General features: G+C 37.7%; 1 protein-coding gene across 1 annotated transcript; it reads left to right on the top strand.

Moving 5' to 3' along the window:
* Window positions 1–6,458: 6,458 nt before the first annotated feature.
* On the top strand, window positions 6,459–6,856 carry LOC114078415. Its single transcript, XM_027919272.1, has 2 exons — window positions 6,459–6,633; window positions 6,723–6,856. Exons 1-2 carry the CDS (start codon window positions 6,459–6,461, stop codon window positions 6,854–6,856), a joined length of 309 nt encoding a protein of 102 aa, XP_027775073.1.
* The last annotated feature ends 17,331 nt before the right edge of the window (window positions 6,857–24,187 follow it).

The following is a 24,187-nucleotide window of genomic DNA, read 5'->3' as shown; positions in this document are numbered from 1 at the left end:
AGATCCCAATGAAAGTCTTAAAAGAATATCCGATGTCAGCCTAGCACGTTCAATGTGACCATGAGATCAAGCAATAAAAAATGTAAGTTCAAAGTTAAATAAGTAAGCAAAAGCAAAAGTATATCAAATCATCAGTGTTTGCTTAGAATGAAGTTTTTACAGTTATTGGCTTATGCCAATAAAGGGAGCAAAACATAAAGACTCAACAATTGGAGTATTTGCCCCCGTATCTTTATTTTATGCAAATGATCCAACAATGGGCATAGCAAATAAAGATTTTCTTATAATGACTTCATGCCCAATTTAACAAGAGTCGAAATAACAACTTGTGAGTATGGTAGTCAAATCATTTACATAATCTTTGGAATTACTTACTTGATTAATTGTAGCAACAGAAAAGGGACTAAAAGACCCTTGAAGTATTGAAAATTGTATACAATTACCCTTCATCCACCTATTGGCTCCAAAATGCCCTTTCACCTACCTATTGGCTCCAAAATACGCTTGAGATCCACCTTTGGGTTCAAAATTGACTACTTGTTTAATGGATTCATATTTAAACTATTTAATTTTTTTAAAATAGTTGGTGCTCGACTATTAGATATAATTTAATTTATTATTATTATTTATAAACCAACCCACTACCGACCAATTACTAATTAAACCCCATCCAATTCATCAATAAATTATAATATAAAAATAGCCCTAAACACTACTAAAACACAAAGAAATTACATTTTCCTAAAAATGACATCCAAAATTATTTAGTTAACATTAAAGCCCCAATTAAATTTAGGTTGATCCAAATTTTTAGTACATTTTCAGTGGGATTCACTTTCAAGCTTGAATTCAAATTTTATGATTAAAGGTAAAAAAAGTAATACATCCCGAATTAATTTATGCACATTTTAAAGATAATTTTTTTTAAAATTTATTATTTGTTTTAAATAATTTAATATATTCTTTTTAAAAAAAGTTATCCGTTAAGTAACATCACATAATTGAGAGGAATGAATAACTAAGATGAACATGGTCATACTTTTAAGTTTATCGGTAATTTTATTTTAGACACTTGAATTATTATATTTTTTTATTGAGGACTTGAATGTATGATAATGTACTTCTATAGATATTTTCGCCTCAATGTTTTAGAAACACACAATAGTTTTCTGTTGTTGCACTAGTAACGGGGTGGGTTTATTAAATGCGTGTGGTTTTATTAGTAACGGGTGGTAGATTGATTTATAAATTATATTAATAAATTAAATTATAACAATAGTTGAGCGCCATGTATTAGAAAAATTATTTAAATAGTTTAAATATATAATCGTTAAATAAGTGATAAATTTTGAACCCAAAGGTAGATGAGAAGGGTATTTTGAAGCAAATAGGTGGATGAGAAGGGTATTTTGGAGCCAATAGGTGGATGAAGGGTAATTTTGTATCACTTTTGATACTTCAAGGGTATTTTAGGCCCTTTTCCATGGTAGCAATGGGACTGCAATGAATCATTGCATTGGTAAGTAAACATAGGATCAAAAGAGATAATTTAACTACACAATAAAAAAAAGAAATGATTGAAAAATAAACTAAAAGTCTGGGAGAGGGAGCTCTCGGCCTAAGGGGAGCAAAAATATTAAATTTTGCTTGAGTTGTTTTAAAATTATATTCATGATTTGAAGGTCTTATGTTCATACAGAAAATGATTCGTGTGCTTTAAATGCATAAAAATATGTCATATTCATAACATGATTCTAAAATAATTAATTAGGAAAGTGAAGTGAGTTCAACATATTGCTGTAGAAAGAGCTTTCCTTGATCATGCATAGTCCGTATGTGTTTATGTCCATACACCCATACTTATTACAAGTGTGCACTAACTTATATACAATTACTATTTTTATAGGTGCAGGCCCTTGAAGAAGATTGAATATCAGTTGAAGCTGTTTGGACTAGTACCTCCAGACTTTGGTAGGTCCTCTTGAGTTCGAGGATGACTACACTTTATTTTTACTTTTAGTAGATTAGACATAGCTAGTGTATGTTGTCCCTAGCATTTCCTTTCAAACATTTGTTCAAGCTTTTGTATTAAGTCCTGTTTGGCAACTATTACTGATATTATGAATTCTACATTTCAATTGTTCAATCTGTTAATAGACGGTTGTTTATTTTGAGCTGTTAGTATATCACTCTTATTCAATAATTATATGAAGTCTAAGTATACTTCAGTAAATATAAAAAGTTTTCGATTTTCCTTTGTATGAGTATGATAAAATCTAAGAAGAGGCTTGTTGCGACCTCTGAAAGGTTAAGGATGCCGGTCTCATCTAGTGTCTATGACCCAGGTTACAAACTTTGTATCATGCATGAGGCTAAATTATGTAGGAACTAAGGCTAAAAATAACCACGTTGCATACTTTCTAGCTTATGGTTGTGAAGTTCACCACAACCATGACTTAGAGACTTAGTGATATGAAGAATCTTCCCTTGTTCTAATCTTTATCCTGCTGTGTACATTTTTGAGATTTTCTATCATTATAGAATCTAACTTCCTCTTGTGGGTGTGTGTAGAAAACTGAACGCAAGAAGAAACGCAGGAAAGAGAGTTGGAGAAGCACCTGCTGGGGGAAACAAAGCTCCTCCTCAAGCCCCAATTTCTTGAGTTTAATTGCATGTCAACCCAGCTGTGTTCACGGATGGAGAAGTGAGAGCAGCACTGGTTCAAATGGCCCAAGCCATCACTGCTCAGGCACAGGCTATCACGGCCCTGGCCACGAGAGATGGTGGTCCCAGGGAGAACCCATATGCTAGCACCATGGCTAGAAGACTGAGAGATTTCACCAGGATGAATCCTCTAGTCTACTTCGGGTCCAGAAACAATGAGGATCCCCAGGAGTTTGTGGACGAGGTCCATAAGATTCTCTGTGCATGGGTGTTAATAAAGAGGAGAAGGCTGAGTTGGCTGCATACAGGCTCAAGGATGTGGCTCAGGTATGGCACAAGATGTGGGTAGATGGTCGAGCACCAGGAGATGTCCATATTACTTGGGACATTCTCAAGACTACATTCCTGAAGAGGTTTATTTCCAGAGAGAAGAGAGAGGATAAGGTTGAGGAGTTCATCAACCTACATCAAGGAGGTATGTCAGTCAAGGAATACTCCTTGAAGTTTGTTCAACTTTCCAAATATGCTTCTTCTTTGGTGTCCATTAGTAGGGCTGACATGAGCAGGTTTGTGACAGGTGTAACGGAGGATCTGGAGGAGGAATGTCGGTCATCCGTGTTGCATGATTACATGGACCTTGCTAGGTTGATGGTTCATGCAAAATAGGTAGAGGAGAGTCGTCGGAGGAAGAGAGGCCGAGAAGGCAAGAAGCCTAGGCCGTCAGATCAGGCTGGTTGTAGCACTAGAAGGAGTTCGTTTGGAGTCCACCACAAGCCCATGATCAAGAAGGGGAATCGGTACTCAGGTAATCCTACTCCTTCTAGGAACACTAATTCCAAAGGGGGATCGTCTGGCCTGAAGAAGGGCAATGATAGAAATGCCCAACGTGACAGAAAGTCATGCGGTAAGTATGGCTCTTTACATGGGTGCGGCAAGAGTGGGCATATTATCAGGGTCTTTAAAGATGTGAAAAATCAGGCCAAGTTAGATACTCAGCCTCGGCCTAATCCTACTGCTACAGCCGAGCCCTCAAAGAGGAATAGGTTCTATGCTTTGAAAGGTAGAGAGGAGCAGGATAAGTCACCTGATGTGGTTACTGGTACCTTGCATGTCTTTTGTTTTCCTGTGTATGCATTGTTATATCCCAGAACCACTGTCTCTTTTGTTACTTTTTTAGTAGCTAGTAAATTTGACTTTTTTCCTGAGATCTTCCATGAACCTCTTCTACTTAGTACTCCCATAGGAGACACCATTAGAGCTGAAAGAGTGTATAGAGATTGCCCAATAACTTTTCTTGATAGAGTTACCTATCTTGACCTCCATAAATGCTATGCTACCATACACAGTCGAAATAGGGTAGTAAGGTTTAAGTTTCCTAATGAGTCAGAGCTGGAATGGGAAGGGCGTATTTCAAATCCAATAGGCCAAATAGTTTCCCCTATTAGAGCCAATAAGATGTTATTTAAGGGGTATTTATACCACTTAGTCAGAGTCAATGACTTAGAACATAAAATTACTTCCATAGACTTTGTGTCCATAGTGAATGAGTTTCAACATGTCTTTCCGGAGGATTAACAAGGAATCCCTCCTGAACGCAAAATTGATTTTGGTGTTGACTTAGATCCCAACACCAAACAAATTTTCATTTCTCCCTTTAGGATGGTTGTAGCTTAACTTAAAGAGTTGAAGTTGCAGTTAAAAGATCTAATTGATATGGTCTTCATCCAGCCGGGTATATCCCCATGGGGTGCCACAGTGTTGTTCGTTAAGAAAAATGATGGAACCCTAAGAATGTGTATCGATTATCGGGAACTCAAAAAAGTCACTATGAAGAACAAATACCCTCTACCTAGAATTGATGATCTATTTGATCAGCTCCAAGGTTCAAGTTTCTTTTATAAAATAGATCTCCGATCATGGTATCACCAGCTTAGAGTCAGATAAGAGGACAGTTTTTTTTGTCATAATATTCATAGATGAAATCCTCATATACTCTAAGACCACAGAAGAGCATGAACAACACTTGAGAATGACATTGCAAGTACTCAAGGAACATCAGTTGTATATAAAAGTCAGCAAATATGAGTTTTGGCTGAGATTAGTGACCTTCCTTGGTCATGTTGTGTTCGACCATGGTGTAGAGGTTGATCTGAAAAATATTGAGTCAATAAAGAACTATTCGAGACCCTTCACTCCTACATATATCCAGAGTTTCTTGGGTTTTGTTAATTTCTATCACAGGTTTGTTGAGGGCTTTTCCGCAGGTGGTGCTTCATTGACAGCTTTTACAAAGCAGAAGGCGAAGTTTGAGTGGTCTGAAACATGTGAAAAGAGCTTCCAAGAGCTCAAGGACCGACTCACTTTAGCCTCAGTTCTCACATTGCCCAAGAGCGGTGAAGGGAATGTGGTGTACTGTGATGCTTCTCGAGTAGGTTTGGGATGTGTTCTTATGAAGCGCGGGAAGGATATTGCATACGCATCATGACAGTTGAAAATCCATGAGAACAATTACCCTACCCATGATCTTGAGTTAGTTGCTTTATTATTTGCGTTAAAACTTTGGTGACATTACTTATGTGGTGTAGATGTTGATATATTTACTGACCATAAAAGTCATTAGTATGTTTTTACACAGAGACAATTGAATCTTCGTCAAAGAAAATGGCTAGAGCTACTCCAGGATTATGACATTAGTATCCACTATCACCCAGGTAAGGCCTATATAGTGGCCGATGCTTTGAGCCGATTGAGCATGGGCAGTGTGTCTCATATTGATGATGAGAACAAGGAGCTGGTTAAACAGGTACACCAATTGGCTAGGTTTGGTGTACGGCTGGTAGATACACCAAGTGGGTGTGTTTCAGTTCATTCTAGTTCTGAATCCTCATTTTTTGTAGATGTTAGAGCTAGGCAACATCTCGACCCAGTACTCATGGAGTTGAAAAACTCAGTGTTCAGTAAACATAATGAATCATTCTCCTGGGGGATGTGTGCTTAGATACTAGGGCAGATTGTGTGCCCCAATATTCATAATCTAAGACCTAATATTATTGTAGAGGCTCATGGATCTAGGTGTTCAATTCATGCAGGTTCCACAAAGATGTATCATGGATCTGAAGGAGATCTATTGATGGGAAGGTATGAAGCAATATATTTCTATGTTTGTGGAGGAGTGCCCCAATTGCCAATAGGTTAAGGCCAAACACTTTAAGCATGGAGATCTTACCAAGTCGATTGATATACCAACATGGAAGTGGGAGGTTATTAATATGGACTTTGTGGTTGGTCGGCCCAGGACAAGGAAACTACATGATTCCATTTGGGTCATTGTTGACACGATTACTAAGTCTGTTCACTTCATTCCTGTGAAGTCTACTTACAGAGACGGAGATTATGCCAAGTTGTATATTGATAAGATAGTGTGGTGGCATGGGATCCCTTTATATGTCATTTTTGATAGGGGAGACAAGTTCACTTCTCACTTTTGGAGATATTTCAAAAAGAGCTTGGCTACACAGGTGAAGCTTAGTACTGCTTTTCATCGTCAGACGGATGAACAAGCAGAGCGTACCATTTAGACCCTTGAAGACATGTTGAGAGCATGTGTTATTGACTTCAAGGGGAGTTGGGATGATCACTTTCCACAGAATAAGTTCTCTTATAATAATAGCTACCGTTCCAATATTTGGATGGCACCTGTTGAAGCACTGTATGGAAGGAGATGTAGGTTCCCTGTTGGGTAGTTTGAGGTAGGAGAGTCTTACATCCTTGTCCCTGAGATCATATATGAGTATATGGAAAAAGTGAGAATGATCAGGGATAGATTGGCTACTGCTTACAATCGTCGAAAATCCTATGTTGATAACAAGAAGAGGGCTCTTGAATTCGAAGTAGGTGATCACGTCTTCCTGAAGATATCACCCATGAAAGGAGTGATGAGGTTTGCTAAGAAAGGAATTTGGATTCGAGGTATACAGATCTTTATGAGGTCTTACAGTGAGTAGGGAATGTAGTCTATGAACTGAAGTTACGAAATGACTTGGCTTCTGTTCATCCAGTGTTTCATGTTTCGATGCTTAAAGAATTTCTAGGTGATCTATCATCCATATTGCCCGTTGAGGGGTTAGTATTCGATGAAAACCTTTATTATGAAGAGGTTCAAATTGAAATTTTTGATCGCCAAGTGAAGTAGCTGAGAAACAAAGAAGTTGCGACCGTAAAGGTGTTATGGAGGAACCACATTGTTCAGGGAGCAACATGGGAGGCCGAGGCCGACATGAGATCATTTTACCCTTACTTGTTCAGTTCTTAAGGTTATATATACTATTCTTAAGTCTGATTTTGCTTATGAAACTCTAAATTTTAGTGCATTAGTCTGTTTTGGTGTTTTAAGTCCATAACTGTGTGTTTTATACTTGCACTATATTAGTTAATATGAGTTCACGCTTGCATTCATGTTGCTATTTTTTATATAGCGTTGACATGATTTTTGTGTCGCATGAGTTGTGATGTGCATTAATTTAAAGTGAGATTGAGAAGGAAGTTCCTCAATCTCAAATATAAAGCTTCAGATAAGCTTTGAGTGATGTGCATCATCCAGAGTAAGTTGTGAATCTGATATTCACAAAGAGTAAAGTTTCAAGTATGTTGATGTGTTTGTCGAAAATGCCCTCTTTTATTCAAAGTGATGTGTAGTGTCATTCAGGGACGAATGTTCCTAACAGTGGGATAATATAACATTCATGAAAACGTACTAGTCTTGTGAAGAATCTATTAGGTTTTAAGAATATGTATTGGGGTACATAGGCATCCCAATGCACAATATTGAGTAATATTAGGCATGTTAGAGAATATTTGCTTAATGGTTTTACCCAATTTCGACGTATTAAAAAGTAACTCAAAATACACTTTGATGTTCAAATGCTCCAATCAAACTTGTTTAGGAATTATACCTGAAATGAAGACCCTAAGCTAAAATTTTTGTTTTCTTAGCTTACACACATTAGGCACTAGGCTTCTAAGTGTCAAGCCAAGGTACCATAGCATATGATCATTAAAAATGATCATGTATATTGAGCAGTGCCCAAGGACATGGTGAGGATCCTTGGGACATGAAGTTAACATTCCAAGTGCACCTACAAAGTGCACGGTTAGGAAAGTGCACGGCAACACATGTGCAAGCACATGTCCTACCGGCCTACAGACCAAACGACCAAGCCCAACCGATTCGTTTAGGGCGGTTAGAAGGCTGACACGCGTCGGGTCAAGTCACGTGGGGCCGAGCTTCCTAACCAATCCGAGGCTCTAACTAACTTACCTAACTAGCTAACTAACCTAGGACTAACTAAAAATGAACTAACTAGTGTGCCCTAAATCCTAAGACCTAACCTGGTGACACTAGCCGAGTAGATAACTAAAGAAACATCCTAGTACGTAACCTAGGATGGTCCAAAGGGGTTAATTATTGTCATAGTGACTTAGGGGTAATTAAGTTATTAACCTAGGTCACTTAAATAATTAAATTAACAACTAAATTATTAATTTAAATTCATGGTAAAACCCGAGACCCTTAGCAAATTATTAGAATTTTGTTTAGTCAAATTCTCACCTATTTTAGTCAACTTAGGAGGTGCGTTAAGGCAATTCTTCAAGATTTTCGTGCAAAGTACGCGGTGATCTTCGTAGATTCAAATTATACAGTAAGGTATGTTTTTCTCTCTTGGATACCTTTCCCCAGGAGGCTTTTCAAACGTTTTGAATTCAAGAAAACAAAAATTAGGGTTGTTCCTAACGAAATTGTCGATGTTCATCTCCCTAGTTCTCCCTATTTTCGATTCTAGTAGTATGTATAATAGAAATCTCGAGCATGTTGTTCGTATATGTTGCTAACTGATCATTATGTATAGGTTTCTGTTATTTGATAATGTCGAATGAGACCTATAGATTAGATCCGTATAATCATAGTATCATTTACATGAGATAAGAAATGTTGTAATGCCCAATTGTATTCGAGAAGATGATACTGTTATAAGTCATATATGAAATTCAGTTTACTGTTGAAAAGAATGAAGGTCTCGATTATTGTATGTGTTTATAGTAGATTTGGTTGTAAGTGTTTTGAATGCATTATTTCCAAGAAGAATAAGAAGGAGAATAAAAGCTTGTTAATGAATATTCAATTCCAAATCGACTTTATAGCTATATCAGACTAAGCACTGAATTGTTCTTATAAGCTAATCAAATGCTAAAAGTTTGCTTGCTTAAAATAATTAGATTACTATAGTATATACATGGAGTTAATTTACTTGGCTACTGATAATATCATGACAAGTGTTTAGTGAATGTTTGGTTTATGCCAATAAATTGGCCTGCAATATTATTTAAAAAATATATAATAGAATTGGCCAATGACTATGTCATACCCATCTTATATGGCCAATGTAAATTATTAGGTTTCTTGTAAGGCCAAATACATGTTAAATATTGACTTGACAAGATGTAACTCAATGAACTCATAACCTAGGGTATTCCAATGATTGGGACAAGTCCCAACATATCCTATCTAAATTTGTGAACATAATAGCACATTTAATAAGTCCTTATAACTTTCATATAGAATGCTACAAGACTACTAAATAACATTGAGCAAGATAAGGTGAGTAATGAAAAAACTACAAGCTTATGAGTTATGAAATTGACCTAGAATAGGGTGTTAAAGTAAGTGAGACAAGTATCACTTGCACCTAAAAAATTGTGTTGAAGATACTCACATAAGAGGGTGTTAGAAATCGTGAAACAAGTCTCATACACACCATAATGATAATGTAAGATTTAAGTTAACAATCATCAAGAATAGAAAGGGATGACAAGTTATCCATTGAGCTTAGTTTACCTCATACTAGAAGAAGTCTTTCATAGAGTAGGATTCAACACTAAAAGTTGTAAAGTATAACAAATTTAGCTAAGCACCAATAGACTAGTAATGAGCTCTGTTGAAGAACATGTAAGCCTTATGAGATGAAACTACCACCAAGGTGGATAAGGGTCTCCAAATTCTCCTAGTCTTTGAACTATGTCGCCAGTATAGGTTACTAGCTAGTGGATCCACCTAAGAAAGCTAGGAAGTATTCAGTTTCACTTTGGCCGGTGAACTACCTCTTTTCATTGTGGGGAAGACACTGGATTTTATGTTAGCTCACATGATCTATGTTTGTTAAATGCCAAAGATTTCTTTAATAAAGTAAGAATGGAAGAAAGAAAAAACTAGGAAGATGAGGGGTCTTCGGATAGGATGTCCAAAGGGTGAGGTTAGACTAAGTAATGATGTAAGTCATTATTAGTCATTGCACAGAAAGATCCAAATGGAAGTCTTAAAAGAATATCCTAAGTAAGCCTAGCAAGTTCAAAGTGACCATGAGATCAAAGAAGAAAAAATGTAAGTTCAAAGTGAACTAAGTAAGCAAAATCATAAGTATATAAAATCATCAGCGTTTGATAAGAATGAAGTTTTAACAATTATTGGTTTATGCCAATAAAGGGTGCAAAACATAATGACTCATAAATTGGAGTATGAAGATGTGTCCAGTATCTTTATATTATGCAAATGATTAAAGAATGCACATAGACAATAAAGATTGGCTTATAAAGACTTCATGCGCAATTTAACAAGAGTGGAAAGAACAACTTGTGAGTAGGGTAGTCAAATCTTTTCCTTAATCTTCTGGATTACTTACTTGATTCATTGTAGCAATGGGACTACAATGAATCTTTGCACTCGTAAGTAAAACATTGGATCAAAGGTGATCATTGAACTACACAACAAAAAGAAGAAAATACTGAAAAATAAAATAAGTCTGGGAGAGAGAGCTCTCGGCCTAAGGGGAGCAAGAATATTATGTTTTGCTTGAGTTGTTCTAAAAGTATGTTCATGATTTCAAGGTCTTATGTTCATATAGGAATATGAGTCGTGTGCTTTAAATTCATGAATATGTGTCATATTCATAGAATTATTCATAAATAACGAATTAGGAAACTGAAGTGACTTCACTATACAAGAAAAACATATTGCTATACGAAGAGCTTTCCATGTTCATGCATAGTCCTTATGTGTTTATGTTCATACACCCATACTTAGTACAAGTGTGCACTAAACAATATACAATTACTATTTTTTATAGGTGCAGGCCCTTGAAAAAGATTGAAGATCATTTGAAGCTGTTTGGACTAGTACATCTAGACTTTGGTAGGTCCTCTCGAGTTCGAGGGTACGCCTTATTTTCTAGCATTGGTAGATTAGACATAGCTAGTGGATATTGTACCTAATGTTTCCTTTCAAACAGTTGTTCAAGCTTTTGTATTAAGGCTGGTTTGGCATTGTTCAATCTTTTAATAGATGGTTGTTTATTTTGAGCTATTAATATATCACTCTTATGAAAGAATTGTATGATTTCTAAGTACACTTCAGTAAATTTAAGAAGTTTTCAATTTTACACTAAATTTATTTGTAGGATTGTGATGAAATCTAAGAAGAGGATTGTCTGCGACCTCTGAGAGGTTAATGACGCTGGTCTCATCTAGGGCCTACGACCCAGGTGTGAAAGAATTAATTGATCTGTATTTTGGAAATCTTCCAAGAACACATGTGCAGCCTATGACCTAATTTCATGAATGTTGACGGATTAATTGAGAAGATATGGACATGATGCATTGTAACTAATGATGATATAGTAATAGAATTGCAAGAACCCGAGTGCACCATATGACCTAATTTCATGAATTTTAATGTATGAATTGAGTAGATATGAACATGATCCATTGTAATTAATGATTATCTAGTCATAAAATCTTCTTTTCCTGCCTTTTGTGATGTTTATGGGGTAATCATGATACTTGATTCCTTTCTTGAAAAAGGGATAAATTCAAGCAATTTTATATATGATTAAGAATATTGTACATAGACGTTGATTTTGTTGCAAGGTCCATGACTTATGAAATGATGAAATAAAGGTATTGTGGGCTCGTTTCTACTCTCTTGAACCTTACCTATTGTGTGGCATGAATTATGTATAATCTAGTTAATCTCTTCTTTTGGTTGAAAGTTTAGTCCTCATGAAAACACTATAATTGAGATTGTGAAGGTGCTAATCATATATATGTTTATTGTAGGATGAAAGTGTATTATCACCTAATGAATCTATGATCTTTATGTTGAATTCTATTGAACGAAGATGTAGATACAATTAAAAGTGCAATGGTAGTAAGTTGGAAAAGTATTTTAAGCACAGAGAGGATATGTGCAATAAAGAAAAAACCCTTCCGCTAATGCAAGATGTTGGGTCATCCTAGAGATACTCATGAGATGGGGTCTCCTCTCTTAATGTAATAGATAGAGTCCCTAGAAGCAATCTCCCTATCCCTTATCTATGTGCCCCCGTAAGACATATCTAGTGGATCCATATAGTAGCTAGTATGTAGGTTCTACCTTGGGAAGTACAACACCCTTTTTAAGTGTGGGGCTTTATGACACCGGATTCCATGTAATCTCTCACTGTCTATGTCGGTTCTAGTTGATCTTCCCTAAGTAATAAAGTAAGAAATGAAGCATGAACTAGCCTATGATATCCTAATAAGTTTAGTAAGTACAAGTTTGGGTATGGGTCTTCACTTTCTATTTCACAGGTAGGCTTTCAAGGGTGCTATAGGGAGTTCTTTGTTCTCATGAAGTAATATGAGAATATGCATGTTTAATGGATAATAGTTGATGTGAACATATCCTTATATATCAATGTTTCTCATGATGCATGTAATTCATTTATGATTATTGGAATAACGTAATATGTCTGGCCAAGGTGATTTCTGTGGAATGCTTCATAGACTTGGTAGCATGGGATGTTAACTCTACATTGCAAAAGTAGATCCTAGTAAGTGCTAAGGTTATGCCTTCATTCTATTTTTTACATTGTTACGGTGTTTTATTAGGTGTTTAATGCATACTATACATGTAACTGTCCCTTTTTAATACTTTAAAGGTTTTATGCATTTATCCATACTTAGACTATTAATTGTACTAACCCATTTCACCTTTTTTCTGTTATGTGTATAGGTTCCGGCTAAATGGTTTAGTCCTACATCCTTGAATAAAGCTTGGACTCTTTATGTCCAAGACATGTGGTAGGTCCTCCAAGATTCAAGAACTAATGCAATTGATGTCACTTTATGATTTCTCTATTGATGTAATAGATTTACAAATCTTTTCTTAAGTATTTTTGTTCTAATTGACTATTATGTCTAAAGGTCTAAGGACCCTATTTGAAGATATTTGTTGAACTTGTATTAGTAGATGGTGTGTGTGTGAAAACGACATTAGATTCTTACTATTTTACCTTACAAAAAGGAAGTTGAACTTCTATTGTGAAAGTTTTAAATTTCCTCATTATTTCAAGTTCATTATGCAGTGACGATTATTCTTAAGGCTTGTGGATAACGTATAGGGGGTACCCTCTGGTCGTTACATTACCGGTTAAGCTAGATCTGTCACGACTGGAGTCTAGAACCCAGACAAGACTGGCGTCGTTGACCTCTCAGAGATCGCAGACAAGCCTACATACGTCATTCTTACTTTATCTAGATTAATTTTTGCGGAAAATTTGAAAATTTTTGTTTCCTAACATGCTTACTAAACATTCTATTATATGTATAATTGTTCACCATCAACAATCTAAAATTAGGATCATCAAATGAAAGAAATAGTTCATAGCTGCATTAAATATGTACTTGAAAGCCTTGAAATCATGAGGGCCTACCAAGTCCGGATGAAAGCTCCACGTCCGAATAGGTTCAACGTCAGCCTGTTAGCTCTAGAGTCAACCTGTAGCTGCACCTAAAAATATAGATTTGTATGGAATCAGTATACACTTGTACTAAGTATCGGTATATGCAAGCACACAACAATGACATGCATGAGAAAGAATATCTCTTTCCTAACAACATGATTTTAGAAGGTCAAGTCAATGGACTTGCCAAATTGAGATTAGGAAAGTCAATGAGCTTTCAAAATTTGGATTAGGAAAGTCAAGCCATGAGAATAACATACATCATCATACTTATCAAATTGCACACATCAAATAACATGTTACACTTAGAACATATCATATTGCATGTAGAACATAACATCATTCATATCATTCATTCATATGCCATTAGACCTTGGAATCATAGACTTAATATTAAGAATTCCCAGAAATGAGGGCTCAACATATGGGACCTCAACTAGGGAGTCTGCAACACAGAGACTGTTTCGATCATTCATACATACATCATTTAATTTCATTCATACACAGTGAAAACACCAGTTATACCTAGAATATACTTTTAGACTTTCATCGGGTTCGTTATGCAATGACCAAGAATGACCTAATGTCATTACTTTAGTCTAACTCACCTTTTGATTATCCTATACTAACACCTTTGGTATCATTCATTTCATTATGAGGGTCATTTGAGGCTGACCTCATTCATTCATTGGGTACTTTAACTTTAACCGACATAGATCATGTGAGCATCATGAAATCTAGTGTCATGACACCCCACAACAAAAAGAGGTGGAATCACCGGTCAAAGTGACCTAAAACATGCTAGCGTACACGGGAATTGAACCCTGCCAGATACCTATATTGGTAGTATAGGTTCAAAGACTAGGAGGTATATGGAGACCCATACTCGCCATGCCGGACAATCTCATCTCATGTGTGTTACGTGAACCTCCGCACTTCCCGAAAAAAGGCATCAACGCTCATAGCTAGTCCATCGTTGCTCTGTATAAAGTTCCATTACATTCATCTCATACGTCATGGAAGTTGGCTTCTAGTATGAGGACATCATAGATCAATATATGATTTCTCATATCATCATTAGTATTAAGTGTGTTAAACTCAATACTTTCATTAAAGTGTTCATAGAGACTTGTCTCTTCCTTAACTTTACACTCTCATAGGTGTGTACGTTTTTGTAACATTTACATAGGCTCACTTGAGATTGCTCTCATCTTTTACATTAGCCTCATATCATGTAATCACCACATTCATTAATATTAGCACATTTGCTCTTCATAATTACTCACCCCTTTTTACGTGAATGTTCATTTAATCATATGTCAATGCACTTGGCCATTTGGTGTTTTTAACACTCTTACTTAACCGTTCTAGGGTTCCATCATTTCATTGTTCATTTCATCATATGCCAATGCACTTGGACATTTAGTGTGTTTCACACACTTATTTAACCCTTCTAGGGTTTCATCATTTCATTGTTCATTTCATCATTTCATTGTTAATTTCATCCTTTCATTTCATTATTTGATTGTTCATTCCATCTTTTCATTGTTTATTTCATCATTTCATTGCATACATCTTAGGTTCACTTACTTTTAAATGTATGCGAGACTTATGGGTATATAGATACAAGCCATGAGTCATCATTCGTAGTTTGTTAAGTTACTCATATCTTCCTAAGATTATGTAGTACAAGACTTATGTATCTTGTATGTATGCCAATATCTCAATTTCGATCTAAGTAGGTGGCATTATTCTTGAACATTTAATTCATGTATGACTTATGTATCAATACAGAAATTTGGGCAAGGGAACCTACGTTCGAATCCGTTGGACAACTCTTACATTTTTCATTGATTTTAGTTTTAGTCCTCATGACATTGGGACCCTAGATCGAGCCCAACCACCTTCATTTTATTTTTTCCTTAGTTTTTCTCATAATTTTTTGCTCGATGCGATTGAGAGGATGTGGGATCGAACCCCGACAACCTCATTTTTTTAAAACTATCTCCTTTTGGCCGAGGGGTTCTGTGTTCGAACCCCTACAACCCCTTTTATTTCTTTATTTTTTTCTCCTTGACTATCTTGCATTGACCATGAGGTTGAGAGATCAAACCTCCACAGCCTCACTTTATTTTTCTTGTAATTCTCCTTTATTGCCTAGAGGTCGTCGGTTCAATTTCCATGCCTCACATTTCTTTGATTTGCATTTTTAATTGTCCTAATATCTGCGCAAGAGGTCATGGGTTCGAATCCCACGCATCACATTCCTTTTCTTTTCATTTTGTTTCCCCTTTACTGCCTGAGAGGTTGTGGGTTCGAATCCCACTCCTCTCATTTCTTTTCTTTTCATTTTTTCATTTTCCAGCCAAGGTCATAGGTTCGAGTCCCACATGCCACATTCCCTTTTTTTCATCTTATTTCATTGATTTTCAACATGGTGAGTGATCTCACATATATTGATTCATTTTTCATAGAATGAAATTCTCCTTATCGTGGCCAAAACTCATTAACAAGCTGCTGGAAATTTTTACAGCATATTTTCTCAGTTCTTTCACATTAAATGTTTAGACGTTTTAAATAGTTTTTAAGTGAGTTATATAGGTGCATTTTCAAGATTTATTCGATAAAGAATTGCACTCAAATCAGAATTTTTTTACGTCACTTATGAACATCACGATTTATATAAGTTTGTGCACGTAAGAACACAACCATAACATGTTATTTTTGAAACTCAAACCAAACGAGTCACGGCTACATTGTATACACATACACATCTTTCAAGAAAACATAGGTTGTCATTCATACTATTCAAAACACACATTCATGAATATGTTCAACACGAAAACACATTACCTGCCTAATATCTACCAGCAACCATACCCAACATACGACTCAACGGCAGATAGTGATAGGGACATGCAACGGGAACAATCCTAGTTTTCGGATTAGAATTGACTGAATCTTAAGGGTCTCTTGGGAAAGGGACAAAGAGAGAAGAGAACCCATACCTTTTTGTCATTCAAACCTTAATGTTTCCGCACAAATCTTCTCCAACACTCCTGTCCAAAACAAAAAGTTCAACATCAAACTCGACGGAAAACCCTTTCTTTGCCTACTGATTGTTTAATGTTTGTTTTTTTTTACATATATTTTCGTTTGAGTTCTTCAAGTGTAACCAACTTTGGTTTACCTACTGTTTTTTAAGTTATTTTGGGAGTAATAGAGACGTGAGTGAGAGAGATGAACATGGGAGAGGAGAGTTTTCTTAGAATTAGGAGTCTAGTTTAGGACTTAGTCAAATAAGGTTTTATTTAATTATAAAAGATCTGATTTAATTATTTTGAATAAGATAATAAATAATAATATAAATAATTACATTAATTTACCAACTTAAAATAAAAACAATTTAATTCATTGCTTCCACCTAGGTTCGAACCCGGGTGGAGCAAGACTTCACTTCAAGAGCCCAATTTAGGCCCTATCTCCGTAAAATGACCCTATACCTTATTAATTAAATAATTAATTATATATTTAGGGTAATTACGATAAGAACCTTATTCTGGAAAAAGACCATTTTACCCCTAGACCCTCCAAACCTAAGATTTTCACCTTTTTATGTCTGGTAAAGTCTCCTTTGAGTAAATCTTTGTATTCGAGAGCCCTACATGTATGGACCCAACCTTTCCTAGATCAACTAAATTACCAAGTTAGTGTTCTTAGCTTTATCAAGGGTTTCGAGGTCTGGTTCTACGCGCATCAATCCATGTGAACCCGGTCTAATCGTAGGCATTCTAGACACATGAAGTATCACTTTGCATATCTATTTTTAGGGTTGTTACAAGAGCATAATGCTATGTGGGAAATGAAGAGACTGAACTTGGATTGGACAGGAGCGTCACAAATAAGGCTAAATGAGTTGAATTTGTTTTACGAGTAGCTCCTAAAAGCCTCTAAAAGTTTATCCATATAAAAGCGAAGATGAAGATGTATCATGATCAAGGAATTGAAAAGAAAGAATTTAAGGTTTGATATCTTGTGTTTCTATTCAACTCAAGGTTGCGTTTATTTTTGGAAAACTCTAGTCCAAATGGATAGGGCCATTCCTCATCACCAAAGTGTTTCCTCTTGGAGAATTTTAGCTAGAGAACAAGGAACACACAAGGTTCACAATAAACGGACAAAGGATTAAGATCTACATGGGGCATGCAGAAAGTGTTCACAAAGTTGTTGAGGCCAACATTCAGAAGAAGTCCTACTAATTGATGGGACAATGTCATGCCGCAACATTAAATCATGTGCTTCTTGGGATGCAAACTATGTGTTCACTCTAGCCAACAATTGATTTTGTTTCCCCTAAAGAAAGAGTTTTTGCTTTGTTATGTTCTCTAGGTGTTTCATTCTCTTTGTATTTGTGTGATAGTGTTGCATAGAGATTTGAATAGGGTCCATTTCTAGAAAGTCTAACAGAAAGTACAAAAAGAATAGCCTAACCATTGTTACATATGTAGTTGGCCAAAATCAGGATCTTGAGAAAATGGTGTGGTTCAGAGGTCTACAGACCCCATCGACGACCCATCACTCAATCAAAGGACCATCAATGGCGTTTGCAGACCCCAGGTAAGCATATAAATTGTCTTTATAGAAGAGTGATCGACGGTTACAACCGACAGACCGTCGATAAATCAACGGACCGTCAATGGGGTTTCCGTTATCCAGTCTGCCAGAGAACCGACCTGACCGGCCGCCTATATTTCCCATTCAAATTCTTTTTGCCTTTCAATTTTCTCCCCGAATTCCTTCCATTATTGTTTCACCATATTACTTACCTCCCTAAATGACTCCACAATTCATAACCAAATCTCTTCAAGTCCTCATTTTTATCACTTTCGCAAATCCCAATCATCTCTAGCACAAATTCTCTACCTTTTCATTCTCAAAAGTTCAGTGATCGGGTTCAGCGAGCGTTGGATTTGTCTTTAGGTCGCACATTATTCAAGGCACACAATCACAACACGCTTCATAGCTTGATAGGTAATTTGACTTCTCCTCACTTAGAATACTCGTTTATATTTAAAATAAGAAGTCAGAAATGTATTTTTGATCTTTGAACTAAATTGATCATCACTGCATGCTAATAGTTTCGTAGTAATTACCCTTGGGATGATATAGAGTGATTGTGTAGCATATTAACTACCCTCTATTTGTGTGTCTATGTCTAAGTGTCATTGTTACTTAGGTTTCCTTGCTTTATACAAATCATGGTTAGAGAATTGCAAGAAATTAGCACCCTAGGAACGATGAACTAGCATAGTATATTTTGAAAAGCATATATAGACTTAGTTGCTATTAATAATTGGTAACTAAAGAAACTCAAAATTTGAATTGAAAGAGGCCTAAAATCTAGCACAGTCCTCAGTCACGAGACCCCATCTATGGACCGTCGTTCAATTGATAGACCTTCGATTGGGTCCGTACTTGGTCAAGCCTAAATATAAGCACAAGTGTCAAATGATGAATATGAACTATTGTCTATCGATTGATCAAAGGGCCATTCAGTACATTTGTCATTTAGATCAAACAGTATGTTTTTCAACAGATCCAATCGACCGAAGATAACAAGATCCGTACATCAACCCATGGACCATCGATAGGGCTCGTCAATTTTAATTGAAAAATGGAAATTTTTTTTGACTGCGTCGTAAGTTTTATTGCTCGTAAAAATTGCTCCACATGTGAAATAGCTCCAAAAAAGCAAGTGGTTTACTCCAAAAAAGTCAAATCAAAGTCATTCCCCCCGTCGTATCGATTGATTGATAAAGACACAGACACGAGAAGGACCCAACCTATATTCCTGTGGACACTAAAAAGCCAACAACATCATCCTAAGCCACTTGGGGTACCCCACGGAAGATAAACTCTGATGTAGTCATTGCTTCCAGTCTGATGAGGAGCGCACACTGATCGGCTCACCAAATAGGGTTTGTTCCAGTACAAAAGGGGGCTCAACATCTGGCTCCGAGTAGGCCACGACTTCAGGATCAGAGTCGGCCACTACTTCAGGATTAGAGTCGGCCAAGTCTTCAAGGTCCACTGATACGCTCAAACTTACTTCTCAAATAAGAAGTAAAGCGGTCGTGTCAAGTAAATAACCCAACTAGTGAGGTTGGGATCGCTCCCACTAGGAAAATAGTTTAGACTTAACTTCAATCTATTAGTACTATTGTTCAGTCAATTACTTCCTTGGAAAGCAAAAACAATAAAAGGGGGAGTTTCTATTCCTAAATAAATGAAAATAACCAGCAAAATAAAAGGAGACAACTAACAGCTTCGAATGTTGGAGTTTAATAATTAATCAAAGTAACTAGGGTCTACGTGTTCCCCACAGGTTCATAACTTGATAAGTCTAACTATAACAATTCTTTCCTTGTATCTTGCATGCAAAGTGATAAGTTTTGTATTTCTAAATCCTTGGTCCGGCATCTAGAAAATGTCACTCCGCACCTTGGTCCGGCTACGTGTGTTGCTATCCTAACCCTTATCTTTACCTCATATTAAGCATCGTATTCGATATTTGACTAAGTTATTACCTCGTACCAATCAATACTAGCCTATTAGATAGTATACACTAAATCTATGTTGATAATTCTTTTCCTATTATCTACCTCCTTGGTCCGGCAAGTAGCATTAAGGCGAGTTCTAACGTTGGCCATCCGTTAAAAAGACTTCTAAGCGAAAGAATTATTAATACATGCAAGACACTATTCTAGAATTGTTATTTTAGTTAGGTTTTATCTCATTATTTGCCTATGGTTCCCACAACCCTAGTTATGGAGTTTAGTTACCCATAGTCATAATCACAATATTCAAATATATTATATAAGAATTCATGTACTTACTTCAATGAGAAAGAGTAAAATCCGAAAGTTCGCTTGATTAATCACCAAAAATCACCAACAATCACTTGCAAGAATCTCAAAGTAATCAAGAATCTCACAAAAAGTCTAATGATAATCAAAAGTCTAACACTAATACACAGAGTCTAATAATGATCCAGAGTCTAACAATACGGAGTCTCACTAATATTACAGAGTCTAACCTCAAAAACGAGGTTTTTCGAACTATTTATAAAAAATAAAAACCTAATTAAACAAGGACTCTATTTGCTGGAAATCTGTCAAAACGCGGCTGGGTCGACGGACCTCGCGACGGATCGTCGTGGTCACGACGGACCGTCGTGGACTCCGTCGTCCCATACTTGTGCAATTTCTTCTGCTGCTCTCTTCATTACCCTCGACGGCAAGTATGACGGACCGTCATAGGCACAACGGTCCGTCGAGGGACTTCGTTCCAAAACACTTCAACTCTTGGAATATGGGTACTGGGATTACTTCTCTGAACTTCATGACGAACCTGCAGGACGGACCGTCATAGACACGACGGACCGTCACAAGCTTCGTAACCCCACACTTGGTCAGACTTCCCCATCTTCCTTCAGCAGCTGCACTACGCTGCCACCTACGGACCTTCACAAGCACGACGGACCGTCATAAGCTCCGTAGGTGGTCTCTTCTGCATTTCTTCGCTCAAAATCTCCGCATTCATCTTTGGACAGATTTCCTGCAAAATAAAGAGAAACTTATATAAAAATTAGCACAAAAAGGCTTTTGGACACACTAAACTTAAGGAAAAAGTATTAATAATACCGTGAAACCACGGTATATCAACACCCTCATCTTAAATTCGTTGTTTGTCCTCAAGCGACGCACTATGATTCAATACACAATCTTTGTACAATAGTATCCATGTTTTATCCTTTGCAATCATTTGGCTATCAATACCGATTAATCTCGTCATATTTATGCATGCTATCACTATTAGGCTTGAATAATGTGGTATCAGACCATGACACAGACTCACCATGCACTAACACCTATCCTCTTCAATTGCTCACCGAGGTGCTAATATTTCCGGTATTGCAACTAGTGTCCTCACTTCAAAACAGAATCCTCATTTTTCACACAATGATTTCAATTTGAGTATAAGGATTACTTTTCAACACTCACTCTCAGAACAAATTCACACTCATTCATACCTATTGCCATAAGCTTGCCCTTATTTTCACTGCTTTAAGTTCGCTATACAACCCTTAGGATCACAATAGGACTTTCTTAGCTTGTAACATAGGCTCAGGGTCAGGTAGGGTATATTTAGGTATACTTTAGTGTTTGCCCTCCTTGACATATCGGCTAAACATACCATTTTCCATCATTTTATCTCGCCCAGTTTCTCATATTCTTTCACCTTGCTATTTTCTCTTCTTTCTTCATTTGTGTAAGTGACTCTCTTCTTTTCTTGATTCTATTTCTTGTATATTTTTCTTTTTCTTTACTTTTCTTTCAACTAATTTTGAGTCACTTTACTTTTGTTCTTTCTCTCTCTTTGTTCTTTCAACCACACTTTCAAGAGCATTCCTCATTATAGCCACCCTCAACTCATGGCTTTGCCATGAGTCAAAGTACACAATACCCAAAGTTGGATCAGGGCCATAACGAAGGTTGTTTACTGCATTAGCCACCCTTAACTTATGCTTTTGGCATAAGCTGAGGTGCACATGTCCAAGGAGGGACCAGGGCCAACACATTATTCCCAGAAAAGCTCAGTTGGGGTGAAAAAGAAAGATCTAATTTAAGCTCAAATCATTTGGATCGAAGAAGGATAAATTTCATTTGGTTTTCTTTTATTTAGGCAAAAAATAGGCTATATTGAATAAGGGCCTATGATCCTTTCCTAATTGTCTATTACAGCTTACTTTTAGCAAGACTAACCAGGCAAGTTCTAGCTCAGTACAAATAGTGGACTATTCAAATTTTCCGCACACTCACTTGACATTTCATCACTCTACCTGATTATCAGACACCTAGTTGGAATTTTAGACTTAGGGTAATGCAGTGGTGTACCTCTATGTCATGCTTAGAGCCACACATTTATCAATTACTATGCCTAGTCATGCATCATTTTCCATTTTATCAGGATATCATTTTAGCAATCATGCTCAAGAATTAAACTATGTACACAAGATATAGACATGCCGGTTCAACAGAAAAAGTAATCAGTCACTTGGGGAAAAAGAACACAGGCAAAAAAACCCCAAAAGAGGATAGTGAATTGGGCTACTCAGACTTCACCCTAGCACTCACTTTCCATTTACCCCACCCCCAACAAAAAGACATGCAATTGTCCCCAATGCATAAAAAGAATTTAAATACTAGAGTGGTAGGTGAAGCAAACCTGGGGCGCAAAGCGCCGACGATCAGCAAGCTGGTGGGTCCGGTTCCCCGGAACCCACTTCCTCTGTAATCTGGACACCCTCAGTGGTGTCCTCAGCAACAACAGCACTATCAGCAGTGCCTCCCGCTATCTCCACAGTTTAGGAGCTAGACGCCCCAGCAGCTAACTCTAAAGCTCTCATCTGACGCGCCTCCTCCTCAGCAAGCGAGGCTCTCCTCGCAGCCTCCATCTCACGGCGCTCCTTCTTCCGTGCTCGCGCCTCATCCTCCTCTCGAACCCTACGCCTCTTGGAATGCTCTCGAGGGGGAGGTGGTGGAATGTCTGAAGTGGCGAATAGGGCCGCCAGCACTGTGTCTTCAGCAGGCTCTGCAGAATGGGCCTCAGACTCAGGCACCCTAGCCTCTAAGATCGTATCAATATCTGCTCGAAGACTTTCGACCGCAGCCTGAAGGGTCGACACATCCACCGGAGGGGATGGTTGGGCTAGCACTCGCAACACAAAAGCGTCTAAGCGCTGATTAACCTCAGCGATCTTCCGCTCTGTGTGTTGGACAATTCTCCGCTCCAAGCGCTCTTCTGCCTCAGCAATAGACTTCTGCATCCAAGGCTGGATCTGATGCAGATGTGTGGCCATCTGTGCCTTTAATTTCTGGACCCTAACAAGCGGGACCAGAGCGGATAAAGGGGTTGAGCGAGAGGAGCTCGGTGCGGTGCTACTACCCGGGATAGACTCGACCGGGGTAGTGTCAGTGGAAGCCGCCTGCACAGCCGTGCGGGTCTGTGCTACCGTCTCAGCCAGATTGTCACCAAGAGGAGGCAACTCTGGACGGGGCCCTCTTCGTGGAGCCAACTCATTGGCCTCATCCCTGATGAGGCCGATATCAACTGTGCCCAGAGGGGTCTTGATCTGATCAACGTTCCATATAGGCACACCGGCAGACCTGCATAGAGAAAATATCATGCACGGGAAAGGGTAAGTAGTTGTGACTGTAAAAGCCCCCTCGTGCATGACCGCCTGTAGAATCAACGCAAAATCCACCTCAAACCCCGCTATCATCGCCGCCATCAGTACTGCTCGATCCCATGTGACGATACTATTAGGGGCTGTGGGGGAAAGGCAGTGGCGGAGAATCAACCAGAAAAACTTCGCCGTGAAAGTCAGGTTGGCCTTCTTAATGGCCCCCTTCGGCTCGGTCACCCAGTCGGCACCCTCTCCATCAACTGACAAGTGCAGAGCCATCCAACTCTTGGTGGTCTCTCTCAGCGATGGCTCGCGCAGGAATTGGCCATCTTTAACAAGCTGCCATCGGTAGTCAAACTTGGCAGTGAGAGGGGTCCGAGTAGCCTCAACACCCTCGCCGTATAGATACCGGCGGATGGCAGGCAGGGAGATATCGACCTGA

This window comes from Solanum pennellii, chromosome 8 (assembly GCF_001406875.1).
Source record: "Solanum pennellii chromosome 8, SPENNV200".
Lineage (NCBI taxonomy): Eukaryota > Viridiplantae > Streptophyta > Magnoliopsida > Solanales > Solanaceae > Solanum > Solanum pennellii.
Note: the sequence above shows the minus strand (reverse complement) of the source record. Positions and strands in the feature narration are given on the sequence as shown.